The sequence below is a fragment of the Gymnoscopelus braueri genome (genome assembly GCF_963280865.1).
Source record: "Gymnoscopelus braueri genome assembly, chromosome: 17".
Classification (NCBI taxonomy): domain Eukaryota; kingdom Metazoa; phylum Chordata; class Actinopteri; order Myctophiformes; family Myctophidae; genus Gymnoscopelus; species Gymnoscopelus braueri.
In genome coordinates, this window is record NC_137617.1 from 43,171,532 (window position 1) to 43,186,558 (window position 15,027).

The 15,027-nt window shown below is 40.8% G+C and overlaps 2 protein-coding genes across 2 annotated transcripts in view; both read right to left on the reverse strand.

Moving 5' to 3' along the window:
* The window catches only part of LOC308104262 (kelch-like protein 38), a 116,100-nt gene that overhangs the window by 28,903 nt on the left and 72,170 nt on the right, over positions 1-15,027 (reverse strand). The gene's annotated exons all lie outside the window — the stretch shown is intronic.
* Positions 1,138-10,670, reverse strand: LOC308104368 (kelch-like protein 20; the record flags this gene model as incomplete). The annotated part of the gene is made up of 8 exons (XM_080454780.1): positions 10,604-10,670; positions 6,670-6,786; positions 5,972-6,166; positions 4,167-4,301; positions 3,877-4,068; positions 3,419-3,562; positions 2,644-2,779; positions 1,138-1,310 (listed from the first exon to the last, which is right to left on the reverse strand). The coding sequence occupies exons 2-8, from the start codon at positions 6,748-6,750 to the stop codon at positions 1,138-1,140; spliced, it is 1,056 nt and encodes a 351-aa protein (XP_080310906.1). The 5' UTR covers positions 6,751-6,786; positions 10,604-10,670.

The following is a 15,027-nucleotide window of genomic DNA, read 5'->3' on the forward strand; positions in this document are numbered from 1 at the left end:
GTGGGCTATATAATACACTTTATTTGTATAGCACTCAAAGTGCTTTACAGAGCAAGAATAAAGCACAAGTGCTTTACAGAAAAGGTACAAACAATTTAACAATAAAGCAAAAAAGAAAAGCAAAAGCATAAAACATTAAGGCAGTGAATCAGTCGAAACAGTGAGGACTTCAAAACACAGGGATTTAAAAATCAACTAAGAGTGAAGAAATAGGTCTTGAGTTGTGCTTTAAAGCTATCCACAGAGGCTGCCTGTCTTAGGTGTAATTGGAGTTAATTCCAAGCCGTCGGCCCGTAGAAGCAGAATGCTGCTTCACTGTGTTTTTTATAAGTCATTGTAAACACTTCGAGCAGGTCAGCACTAGAAGACCTGAGGGGGCGGTTTGGAACATATCTAGGCAGGCAGTCATAGCGGTAGGAAGGTGCCAGACCATAGAGAGCTTTATAAACAAGTAAAATATTTTTAAATCAATCCTAAAAACAACCAGTGTAGTGAAGCTAAAACTGGAGTAATATGTTCCCTCATCTTAGTTTTAGTTAAAACTCGGGCTGCCGCATTTTGAACAAGTTGCAATCTGTCAATTGTTTTCTTTGGCAGGCCAGAGTAAAGTGCAATGCAGTAATTAAGCCGAGAGAAAACAAAAGCGTGGATCAACGTTTTTGCATCGTCTAACGACAGATAGGCTCTAATCCGGAACAATATGTCTAAGATGAAAGAAGGCAATCTTGGTAACATGATTAATGTGTATTAAAATTCAATTCAGAATCATTAATAACCCATAATAATCATAAAGGTTCATTACTTTACTTTACTTAGTGTTACTTTCTGCAGTCAGGTTACAGAGTTGACTTATTATTGATTCTCTTTGCTCACTAGAACCAATTATGAGAACTTCTGTCTATGTCTATCTATCTTTATATCTATCGATAAATTAGGGTGTTGATCTGCCAATGTTATAATAATAATGATAGATACGAGTAATTATCTTGTATGTGTGTGCAAGATTACATTGATTCCTGTGAATGGCAGCTTGTCCAACATGATGGTTGCTAAGCTAGTATTGAACAAACGCTATCGTTGGGTGGGGCTTAGCGATCAGTCTATTCAGAGGTAAAACAGTAGGATCCATTACAGGTCCTAAATTGATTGACTCTGATGGTAATCCTCACCTGATGCAACCACAGAATACCCGCATACTTCCAAGGGCAGTCGTCCAAGAGTCTTCCACTGATTGGTCAGGGGATCAAAGCTCTCAACTTTGTCCGAGTTGTCCCTGGCCCAAGATTTATTCTGTAGCAACATCACGATCACTTCAACAAACAGAGGAGAAGGAGCAGATGAGACAGAGTAGATTAAAGAGTTGAAGGAGAAACCAAATGTATTTGGTTGAGCTTTCATTGTGGCAGCCCCAACCCTGTGGAACTCTCTCCCCATGGAGATTAGAACCTTCTGGGATAGAGCTTTCAGTGTGGCAGCCCTAACCCTCTGGAACTCTCACCAGAGAGGCAGCACCAAATTAGCAGTCACTGAATGAATCCAGGAGAAAATTGGTATGCATTTTGACATGTATAAAAGCGCAATTAACTAAATGAAAGCTTGAATTGTTAACTTAAAATGATTAAATCACGATGCAACTAGAGGTCTCCGCCAGGTCAGGTAGGTTATTGGGGCCTCCTGGTGGCGCTATAATAGGCCAATGTGAAAAGGGTGGCATTTCTTCCTTGGCCCAGTGGGAATGTGCATGCAAAATTTCACTTAAATTGCACGCTGCGTTCATGATTTGAGACACTTTGTTCAAATAGGACCAATCCTTCAAACTTTGAAAGTCAATGTTAGCCAATCAGGAAGGAATATGAAAATTCCTTCCTGATCACATCATGACTATAGAGATACTGTGTACCGCTTTGCGAGATGTTTGGAAAAATCCGAAGGAGTAATATTAAAGAAATGTTTTACAGAAGTGGCTGGATGTGCAGGGCAGAGGTTTTTCTTGGCCTGTAGGGAGTGTGCGTACAAAGTTTTAAATAGATCGGTCCAGTTATAGGTAAAAATGCATATTATGTTATAGCGCCACCATGAGAATGATTTGAACATTGTCAAGTGGCATTTCTTCCATGGCCTAGTGGCACTGATCATGCAAAGTTTCACAGCAATCGCACACTGTGTTCATGATTTGAGGCATTTTGTTCGAAACGGACCACTCGGAGCCAATCAGGATGGAATATGAAAAATCTGTTTGGTTTAATTACTATAGAGATCATGTGTACCGATTTGCGTGATGTTTGGACAAAATCTGTAAGAGTGATATAAAAAAAAGGTTTTGCCAAAGATTTGCCTCTTGGTGGCGCTACAACAGGCCGATCAAAAAATGTCTGGGCAAAAATTCTGCTCTGGCATCCAGGGAGTGTGCGTGCACAGTTTCACTGCGATCAGGCCAACGGTGTCGGACATTAGCTGCTCGCAGACGGACGGACGGACGGAGGACAGACAGTCCGGTTATAGTCTCCACCATGCCTTCAGCCTGGCAAAGACAATAGCCATTATGAAGCCTGAATATCAAACCACAGTCATATTTATTATTGGCAAATAATCTTTTTCCAGCATTATCAGGTGCAACATGCATGCATGTGTTCAGCAGGGTACCTGTGGTCCTACGTGGGCGTGCTGTGTTACAGTAGGGACGCTCCTTGGCCTCAGAGATGAACTTCTGGCTCAGAGGCTCAACCACAGTGAGGAGGTAGGAGGGACTGACGAGAGGCAGACGGATGTGCTGTAGCACCTTAGAGAATGCATAGAACACCAAGTATTTACCAGTCCAACTGGAACAACATTGCATAATAAGTAAGGGATAATTGTCACCGCGCCGGTAGTTGTTGAGAAATAACACCCGACAGGATGATTAACTGAGGTTTAAATCATCCAGAAGGGGGTTATTTCTAAACAACTACCGGCGCGGTGACAATTATCCCACTTATTAAACGGCTACTTAATAAATAAATAAATTGACCCAAAAGTAACAAAAAAAGCGAAGTATTTCCTTGCGTACGGTAATGAAAGTATTCCATAAGTGTTGGTTGGACACGGTCTTCTCAGAAAACAAGGAAGTGCTGATCAAATAGTATACATTTTCGGTTCCTGCATTGTCTATTTCTTGATTCAAATGTTTTCAAAAACAATCTTGAGAGCAATGTTTAGTTGTAAATGACATTGTTTGTTTACATGGCTGTCATGTTGGATACAGCATAATATAACATTCAAGAAGCGCAGCAGGTGCTCTGAGTCTTTGATTAGACAGCATTCTGTTATTGAGCTCATCGGTCATTATACAAGAAACTACCTTGCATTTAGAAGACCCCTGACACATTCATAGGCAGAGACTTCTGATCATCTGGTAAGGTGAGACTAAGAAATGGCTGACCTTTTCAAAGCTCTGCTTGCGGGTAGGACACTTGTCTAACCACAGCATGGCAGCCTCAAACACCATGTCCTCCTTGGGCACATTGAGATGGTCACTGGAGAGAACCTCTGTCAGTCTTTCCACCGAGAGAGACAGGAACTCTTCCTATTGGTAGAAAACAAAATACAGTAGATTAGCAGATATATGGAGAAGACTGTTCTCATACTTCATACTGAAGTAACATTTTCTCCTCTGAAGTGCTCACTGTTGATAGATGGTTTGTTTAGTGAAATGGACATGTGACTGTAGCTTGTTAATATATATCCAATCACTGTGACTGATTGAATGTTTCTACCCAGGTCTGGGTCAGTTGTGGTGGTGGGAGGTTGAGTAATAGTAATAAAACAAAGTTATAGCAGAAAAAAAGCCAACAATAGACAAAATCAACTCGGGAAATGTATGATTCCTCAATCACTGACCTGCTGGTAGATGAGACTGAAGTCTTCCAGAATGTAATCCATGCTGTGTTTCTTCAACATTTTACAGGAGTGGTCATCGGCGCAGCAGTAAGTCTCTACACAGTTATTTATGTCCAGGTGACGCCTCATGTATTTACAGCAGGCCTCTCGAACAGCCGTGATATCAAACAAGTCTGATGCTGCTAGCAGGGCCTAGAACAAATGAACAAAATGTCTGTATTAAGTACTGATGTTATGTAGGAGGACAAACATGGAGACAATGAATGAGGTTTATTATGATAATACATTACCTTCACATTATCAGTAGAGATGGAGACCTTAGAAGTGTAAGCATAGTTCACCAGCAAACCAATCATCTGAGGCTCCACTCCTCTGATGGTCACCCTTTCCTGTGTGGACTCCATCATACCAGATGTAAACATGGCCTGTGCAGGTTGAAAAGCTGAGTGGTTGGCTTGGGTGTGTTTATGGCTTAGGCCTTTCTTATTTACATAGTGTCAACGGTTAATGAATATATAGCATTAATTACTATAGCATGGAAATAGCATGATGATTGGTTCCCCAGAAAGCCAAGGCATAATTAAAATGCATTTCCTTAACAGCAGGTCAATAAAAGTGTCAGTGTTTCCCCTATATGCATTTAACAGTGGCGGCACGCCACGCCTTGTTTTTGGCCGCCACAGCTTGATTTTGATGAAAATAAGAAGAATATACATACACATATATATATATTTTTTTTAATGCCACAGTTAATTAACAAACTCAACGTTGAGCTTGTAGGTGCGCAACACCGTCGTGCGACAGGGTATGAATTGGGCCGTGTTCTCGTGCTCTCTTGGGTCTATGGGTCTCCTGTGAAACGGGTCTCCCTAGGGTAACAGCTTTCTATGGGTCACAAAGGTTTCAGTAACCTACTAGGCTCCACCGTGCACCGTAGGTCGGCTCGCTGGAATGTGTTTTGTTTTGTGTTTACAGCTACCGTATGCTTTTCTAAGATGATTTCAACGCAGATGTTGTTGTTCAAAAAGATAGATCAAGACTATCATAGATGTATTTTATCGATTATGACATTTGTATATCTATGAAAGTAAAAGTCTGACTCGATAAAATACATTTATGATAGTCTTGATCCAAGGCTAACAAAGATGCATGCCATGGACGCATTGACGGTGAGTAACTTAAGTTGAAGCTGGTATTTGCAGAACAGCGTATCAATTCATATTCCGGCCCAAATCAATAACTTTGAGCTTGCCTGTACATCATCGCAGCATATTAAATCGCTTAAAAATGAAAAAGATTAGATTAAAAAAGTTGCAACAGATGTATTTGTTTTGTCAAGAGCTTGCAGTCGCGCTAAGTCCATGCTTTTCCAGTTTTAGTATTTACAGCCCCCTTGCCCCCCCCCTCCTCTCATTCACTTCACTATTTTCAACCCAAATGCCTGTTGCTGGGACGCATCTGACTGCTGAGTTCTTGAGCTAGAGAAAACCTCACAGGACACAGACTTCAGCATAAACATTTGTACTTCATTTGCGCTACTTTTCTATGTGGTAAAATGTGCATGTTTCTCAGCTGTTCAATAAGCCTCTTTAATTACCCCACTTGTCCCATCGAAGCAGCAGGCATTTTAAATTAAAACATATCCACGCTGACGCTGGTTGTAGCTGCTATGGTAGAGCTTTCCAAACGCAGAACTGCGTACACAGTGAATTCCACACTGTACCATCTCCGTCCCAATCGCCTGTTGCCTACAATGAGGAGCGATGATTTGGCAGTGGAAGGTAACTAACGCTAGCTGCAAAAAGTTTAGAATCCGACCCCCTTCAGTTGGGAGAAAAAGAAAGCAGTCGGTGGTGTTGCGTCACTGAAACAATGACTGATTGTTTCAGTCATAAAGGATTTGAGCTGAGCTGCTGTTTTGTTTTGGTTGTCAATAGCCAGAGTGACACTGTCAATCTCAGACACCAGACTTAATATTTTGAGGAAAAAATATATAATTTAAAACAATCTTTAAAAAGAATTATTAAAAAGAATGTCGCTCCCCGGCGCCATGGTTACAACTTCATCCTAGGGGAAACACCGAGTGTGTATTTACCTCAAAGTAAGGGCTGAAGGAGGCCAGTACATAACGATGGCAGGGGACCTCCTGTCCCTCACAGCACAGAACCACATCACACAAGGTTCTGTTGAGACGCAGCCTGTTGAGACCCTCTAAGACCTTGTTGGGATGGTTGGGGTCCACAAACATCTCAGCATCCAGGGAGGATAGAGGTGCACTGGTGCCGTCCTCCTGAAGTGCAACGACAACAACATCCAGAGGGACATTTATAATCAGACAAATAAACTACTATTCATCTGTGAGTAATGTTACTGATCTGGTAATGATGCTTGAACATTGTCACACGCCTACAAGCTGCTGCAACTGGCTGCAATTAGGCTTTGAAATTAAAATTGAAAGAGAGCGAGAAGGGGGGGTGACCTGTTTATTATTATTATTTATTATTACTATTATTTATTTATTTTTCAACATTTAATCATGTCTTGATGTGTGCTTGCAGGTACACATATTTATGGATATCTGTCACTATCAATGTGTTACTGTATTTATGTATCTTTAGTTTTTACTAATATATAATGTATGTATATTACTTATTTATTTATGTTGCTTTGTCTGCTTGGACATTAACCAGTAATGGGGGAGGTGGGATGTGGGGGGGGGGGGGGGACTGATATTGAAATGATGTTTTCTTCTGACTACTCTGCTGACAAAAGCTGAAAAAAACCGTCACTCACATGGTCAGTGTCCAGTCTCATCCTCTTGGCAGCCTGTGGTGATTCTCTCTGGCAGGCAGCATCCAGGATGTTGTCAGCCATGTCTGAGGTGAGGTGTGGTGGTGGAGTGGGTCTCGTCTGCAGAGAGAACACACAACATTACTGTTACATGTTTGTTACATGATTCTACAAATGTCTTCTGAATCCCAACAGTATTCTGAAAAAAAATATTTTCTATATCAGTGGTGCTCAAACTTTTTCATGTCAAAGACCCTCAAAATGATATGTATTTGACCGCGGACCCCCACCTCAAAATATTTAGTTCCAGGGACCCCCCAGAAGCAAAGAATAGAGTTAAAAATGTTCACTTTAAAACAATATATATTCAAAGATTTGCCAAAAAAAATATTGATTTTTCAAAAATAGCAGATCTACAAGCTCATAGCGTGGCACTCGGTGCCGCGCTATGAGCTTGTAGATCTGCTATTTTTTAAATAGCCAAAGTGTAAAATAATTATTTTTATCTCAAATCAAAAAAGTGACACAGATGGGTTCCAGGTCTTAATGGGTTAACTCTGAGAGGGTACAAAGGGAGCCTTGATGGAATGAACATGATTCACTGATCAAACTACAACCGGTTTTATTGCCGTCTGATATACTGACGTTTTATTTAATCAGGGGAGGTTTGTTGAGCATATCAAGTACTTTTTTGTAATATACTGGCTTCTACATACTGTTCAGTTAACAGACATTTTGTACCTGGGAGCTTTAGTTCACAGTACAGCCTGTCTTCTACGGCTGGCCACTAGAGCTTGTTGAGTATCAGGATTCTTTTTCTGGGTTACTTCTTTGACAAACTTGAAAGGAACACGGGCATGTTTCTCAGTGAGTCCAAACAACTAGTAAGCATCATTATGCTTAGGATAAGGATAATTCCTTTAACAGGTCCGCTGGGGGCGTGTCTTCTCCTCCGCGTCATCAGCGCCCATACCCTAGGTGGGGTTGGCGAAAGGGCCTACTCTGTGTGGAGTTTGCATGTTCTCCCCGTGTCTCCTAGGGTAGTTAATACCCTCACAAAAACATGTAGTAATCCTGATCACTATACTGCCTCCCCCTGGTCAGCCGGGGCGCCTGATGGAGGGGAAGGGAACTGGTTGGAATAACGTGTTCCTTCCACACGCTACGTCCAACCAGGGAAACTCCCCCCTGTCGGGTGACAAGAAGGTCAGTTGGCTCTCATGCATTGAAGGAGGCATGAGCTCGGCCCTGGCCTCCCTAGGCTGGTGGGGGGAGTGTAGTGCCCAGGATCACTTAGCAAATTGGCACCGGGTGAAAAAAGGGTTACAAAATCGAGTGATAAAAATTATAGTAAAAAAAGAGTCTTGCTCAGGGACAAATTTCATTTCATCGACACATTTGCTGGCCTGGCCTGGAATCGTACCCGGGGCAACCAGGGCCTCTGGCTCCCGAGGCGGACTCGCTAACCACTCAGTTATGGCCGCCCCCCATATGAAGCATATGCATATGCATATGCTTCATATGCATTGTGGCTTTAAAGGGATAGTTCACCCAAATAAATATTTTTTTCCTATCGATTAGTCACCCCATGGAGACTTTTTTGTTTGTTTTTGTCGCTTTCCTAAGCCAATAATTTGATGACCAGCGGACCGGTAGGCTGCCGTTTCCGGTAGGAGATACTGTGGTTCATCAAATTATTGGCTTAGGAGGAATGTGACAAAAACAAAAAATATCCATGAATTCAACAAGTCTCCATAAGGTGACTAATCGATAGCTAGAAAGTAATTTTTTTGGGGTGAACTATCTCATTAAATGTCAGCAACACATCCTAGAGACTCTTCTCCCTCCTGACTTCCAAGCTGTGGAATAAATGCTAGTTTTTTGTATTGTCCCTGTCAAATAAACATACAAAAATAAAAATAAAGGATAATAATAATAATAATAATATTTGAATATAAGCCAATTTTTAAGACCAATATTCGGATATCATTTCTGAGGAATGTTAACAGGCCTACTATATACATCACTGCTGCATATACATACCTGCATTGATAGTATAGTGGTGTAGAAGTATACAGAATATATAAATCACTGCAACATAGTACATAGCAGTATTACTATTACACTGCTATCTATAGAAGAATGGCAACCTGGCATCCTTATTTTAGGTATGCCATTAAATAAAAATAATGTAAATGTTTTTCAAAATATAAACAAAACAGCAGATCTACAAGCTCACAGTCGTTGAAGTATAACTACAGTGTACATTATAGCTACTGTACAGAGGTCCCCTTCACACAAAATCCCCTCCATCAAGTGTATGTATGTGGACTGAATATGAAATTAAATGTTATGTGTGCAATCATTTCATTTACACAAGTATTATTTTGGTATATGTACTGTGTATACTATCGTCTGTGTAAACTTCCTTTCAATGCACCAACCTCATCGAGACAACTATCTCATGTGCAAACACACTTGGCAATAAGCATGTTTCTGTTTCTTGAGTATTTAGCCTGTATTAGTAGTACAGTAGTAGTAGTATCTAACCATGATGTAAGCCATTGGTTCTCAAAGTGGGGTCCGGGGACCCCCAGGGGTCCTTGAGGGGGTACCAGGGGGTCCCCAGCAAAATGTGTCAATATAGCATCACAATAATTTTAACCTTTTATACTTGGGCTATTCAAAAATAGCAGATCTACAAGCTCATAGCGCGGCACCGAGTGCTGCGCTATGAGCTTGTAGATCTGCTATTTTTTTTTTAAATCGTGAAAATGTGTGCAATTCTTTGAATATATATATTTATATGCTAACATTTTTAACTCAAATCTTTGCTTCTGGGGGTCCCTGGAACAACATTTTTTAGATGGGGGGTCCGCGGCCACATATCATTTTGGGGGTCCTTGGCATGAAAAAGTTGAGAACCACTGATGTCAGCAGCATCAGCACTAACCAGGTGATCAAATAATGAATGAGGAGGAAAAGGATTCAAACAGACGTTGATTATGTGGTGATGGGGTCTACTCTAATATCAAACTCTGTTCTACATGTGTCTTTACTCTTTATTAGCCTTAGAGCAAGACTATCGTAGATGTAAAGTGTATTTTATCGAGTCTGACTTTTACTTTCGTATCTACGAGAGTCTTCGCGACAACCCCCCCAGTTTGCCCTGGAATGTCACCAGTAAAGCCTGTATTTCTCCAAACATGTACAAAGCCAAAATATAAGGTGCTTTCCCGCTTGCCCCAAATGTTAACTAGGTGTTTGACGTGTTTGTGTAATGTATTAGTCCATATGTTTCAATAAAAAAGTGTTTTAATCATGTATGTGGCCGATTCTGTCAGAAGTTCCCAATGTGTGGAAGTGACGGGGCGCATCCGGTGAAAGTCGGGATTACACTCAATGTAAACAGGAAGTAAACGAGGGGAAATAAATGGCGTTCGGCCGCAGACGGCATTAAAACACTTCTTTATTGAACAATATGGACTAATACATTAAACAAAGAATCCGGACACCTAGTTAACATTTGGGGAAAGCGGGAAAGCACCTTATATTTTGTATTTGTACATGTTAGGAGAAATACGGGCTTTACTGGTGAAATTCCACGGCAAACTAGGGGGGAGGGGGTCGCTAAGACTCTCGTAGATATAAAAATGGCAAAACCGATCAAATACATCTACAATAGTCTTTATCTAATGCTATGTCTTTATCCCAACATTACTTCCACATCACCATCACTGCCTCCTGGTTAAACAACTCACTGGTTCTTCCTTTACTCACATGTATTTAACATCTCTATTAAACGCCATTCTAACATCAGCCTCAATCCAACGTTCAGCTGTAAACAAGCTCTCACAACACGCAAATGATACAAACATAACGTAAACATGTATATTTGTACAACAAACGTAAAACTCAAACACAAAGACAAACACACCTTAAATAAACATACCTCGTTGTTTTACACGTTTTAAACTTTAACAAGAAACACACCTTCCTCCCGCAGCTCCTCTTCAAAGGGACGAGGTGTTACACCTAACTGTGTCCTCTTGACAATAACACAGTACAGAAGATCAGTTCCGGACACAACAACTCCTGTGTAAAGTTGTTGTGACCTGCAGGGGGAGCTATAACAACAACATTCCAAGAAAGCAGGGCTGAGGAGAGCTTTTGTAAAACAGCTCTATAAATCAGTGGTTTTCATGTCAAGGACCCCCAGATGGATAAATATTTGGCCGCGGACCCCCATCTGGAAATAGGTTGTGCCAGGGACCCCCAGAAGCAAAGATCTGGGTTAAAAAATGTTCACTAATGTTCAAGATTTTTGAAAAATAGCAGATCTACAAGCTCATAGTGTGGCACGAAGTGATGCGCCATGAGCTTGTAGATCTGCAATTTTTTAATAGCCAAATTTTGCTGGGGACCCCCTGGAACCCCCCCGAAGGACCCCTGGGGGTCCCCGGACCCCACTTTGAGAACCACTGCTATAAATGAATACAAATAAATTTATGCTTTAACCTCCTCATTGATAAAGCTGCAGGACAGTTTGCAAGCAATGACCTGTCCCATAACTATCTCCAGTGGTGATTGGTGAATGATTTATAGCATTGAAGTGGAAATGTGCAAACATTCTGCGGAAAAAGCAGATCAACAAGCTCTTGTGAAGTATATGGGTAATATGTTAAATGATATACTCCACACAAAGGTTTGAGAGTGGAACTCAAACCATGAAGCCTAAATACAGTATATCTGTGGGTTCCAATACATTCATATACTGCATTATACTTATTACATTTATTTTTTAATAAGTTTTAAACTTATCTACTTGAGAACTTGTTTGTCCACCATGACCTCTGTTTTTATGAATTATGACCGAGTCTTTTTGAGCGGCACTTATTCTTATTAAGTCTACTATACCTTCATACCAAACTATGAATGTATTTCATGGAATGCTGAATTGGCATATGTTAGCATTTTTCTTTGTGTAGAAATAAATGCTAATTAATTGACACAAAATAAGATAAGAAAAACCTTTATTGCAGATGTTATATGGTGAGTAAATAAAGACACAAGTAGCTTAATGAATGTGTGGGCAATGAGTCCTTTCCACCACTAGAGAGCAGCGTAGGTCTGCTAAAAGACAACAGGTTCTGACCCCCATCATCATACAACCTATGGTATTAGAACCACGGATGGTTTAGTAAATACCATCACATAAAATGTAATATTTTCTACTCTCATGTTTACGTCATGTCCCTCCCCTCCCATCTCAATAGCATGCACTGTATATTCTGGAGTGTTTTAACCCCCTCACTGGTTCAGAGTTAAATTAACACTCTCTATTATTGACTTCCTCGCTTCTTATGTAGTCAAAAGTCATCTGATATACTGAAGCTTTATTTGAGCATATCAAGTATTTTTCAGTAATATCCTGGCTACTATGCACTGTTCAGTTGACAGATATTTAAGCTGTTCAGTTGACAGACATTTGGAGAAACAAAAGGAGGATGACTATTTATTGTTCCCAGTGGTGGAAGGTATCGCCAAGTACTGTACTTCAATACAATTTTGAGGTATTTTTAATCAACTTGAGTATTTCAAAATTGTCCTCAATAACTTATACTACTTACATCATTCACATAGGTAAATATCATACTTTTTATTCCACTAAAAATAAATGTGTGCTTTAGTTACTCAATTAGTTATTTGCATATCTCTGCTGTCGGGCAGAAACCAGCTAACTGTTCATTTCTCAGGAAATGAAAAAAAGAAAAGAAAAGAAAAGAAAAGAAAAAAGTTAGGTTTTGTTCATCATTGATAAGAACAGCTGAATGGACCTCCAAGCTCACAATGAGGTTGTTTAGCAGAAAGTTTGAGGATCCAATGGAACAACAACAACAACAACAACAGTGGCAACACAGAAATGTGTGGTTCATTGGCATAAGGACAAAATTGGAAGAAAAAAGGGGTGAAAATAACTGGCAACTCTAGAAAAAATTATAAAAAGAACAAGGCTGATTTATGTTCATTATATCAATTTGAGTTTCTCTTTTACAAAAGAACAAAAGAATATGATTACTCTATATGTTGACCGAATACTGACATCCAAATCAAGTACTCATGCGCATCTCTAAAAACAATATTCAGTCTCTAGCAGGTTTCGGTAAAAATGTACGGTATATTGCCCAGGGCTGGCCTTTATTGATGTAGGTTGTGGTGTGTGTGTGTGTGTGTGCGTGTGTGTAACTGGGCCTATAGAAGGTATAACTGGGCCTGTAGAAGGAGGTAGAGTTGGTGAAAGGATGCCACTGTCCCTGGATGCTGGTGTTGTCTGTGTGGAAAGGCTTGTGGATACGGATGATGTCCAGGCCAGACTGATTGGTCAACTTGGTCACAAGCTCCTGAATCTGTTGGGAGGTTTTTGTCGTCGATGGGTTCCTCCTTCCTTCACGTTGCCATTCACTGCAGGGACATAAAGAAAAAGAAAGCCATACACAGATGAGTATGAAAATGCATTGGGACCCCAGGTTTAAAGTCTGCTTATTTCTCTCCCTGGCAACACCGAGTTGCCAGGTTCTGGGAGAGAAACATGCAACCAGCGTTAGCTCGTTCGGCATTAGCATTAGCCTCTCAGGAACTTTCAGTGCATGTTTGAGTATCATGAGACTCTACCATGAGTAGTAGTAGAGAAAAAAATAACTTTGCATCGGTTATAATAGACGAATTTCACTTAGGCACGCACTCCCATTATGCCAACGGAGGGGGTCGAAAAAATGACGACACGGGACTCTCTGAAATAACTCAACGTCCCTTTCAAGGATGGTGAGTGATAAGCGACACATCAAAGATAACACTTAAAATGTCCGGATCTCTCCTTTAACTGCCAGAGTATTTATAACTAACTGCCATTGATTTTTCGATTTTCTTACCTTTTCAAGTATTCACAGAATATTTATCTCCAGTATGATTGATCCCCTGAGGAATGCTAATCACGGAGGGTTTCACTGTGCAAAAAAAATAATGTCATCACGACCTCCCATTTGCTTGTTATACGCCGTTAAAAATAGCATGTTTCGGCAAAAAAAAACATTAAAAAGAACCACAGGAGCCGAGATACAGGATTTTTAAATAATACGTTAACCAGGAAGTGAATGGAGCAGTAAATCTTTGGATCACGTTATCTCCTGGTTCTGTGTGAAAAAAAAAAACATCCAATCTCGTCGTTCACAAGTAGGCAGTTTTCTGAACAGGAACAGACTAACAGGTTAAACTTACCTTTCAACAAGACGGCGGTTCTGGGGGTGACGTCTGCATCCATGGAGGGACTGGAATGGAAGCCCCTCAGCTCTGATAGGCTGGCCAGGAGCAGCAGTAGCAGCATGGGACGCTGTGTCCATCTCTCTCTACTCATCTCTTTCATCTGAGTGAGCTGGGTCTGAGCAGAGCTTCTGAACTCAACTCAATGGGAGGCTGACACTACCATCACAACACAGTGGCCCTCATTTATCAACGCGGTGCAGCCCAAATAATGGGCGTAGGGCGAGATCACCGCACCTTTCGGCATTTATCAATATATCCTGACGTGGGCTTCATCCTACCATACGCTGAGATCTCACGTCTGGTCGAGACCAGTTGTTGACGTTGGCTGCGCCCGTTTATTCCATTCTAGACCTGCGGAGCAGCATTGTCTGACTGTCTGACAGGCATCTGGACACATAATCCACTCCTAAATGTATATCTACACTAATAATTAATCCCTGTGAAAATATAACATTTTATAAAGTAATTTAAAGGAGAATTCCGGACATTTTAAGTGTTATCTTTGATGTGTCGTTACTCACCTACCGACGTAAACAGTGGCATTGTTTATTTCCAGATATTCCCCTGTCGTCATATTTTCAACCTCCTCCGTTGTCATAATGGGAGCGCGTGTCATAGGGAAATTCGTCTATTATAACCGATGCAAAGTTATTTTTTTCTCTACTACTACTCATTGTGGAGTCTGATGATAGTCAAACATGCAGTGAAAGTTCCTGAGAGGCTACCGCTAATGACGAACGAGCTAACGCTAGTTGCTTGTTTCTCTCCCAGAACCTGGCAACTTGGTGTTGCCATGTTGAGAAACAAGCAACTAGCGTTAGCTCGTTCGTCATTAGTGGTAGCCTCTCAGGAACTTTCACTGCATGTTTGACTATCATCAGACTCCACAATGAGTAGTAGTAGAGAAAAAAATAACTTTGCATCGGTTATAATAGACGAATTTCCCTATGACACGCGCTCCCATTATGACAACGGAGGAGGTTGGAAAATATGACGACAGGGGAATATCTGGAAATAAACAATGCCACTGTTTACGTCGGT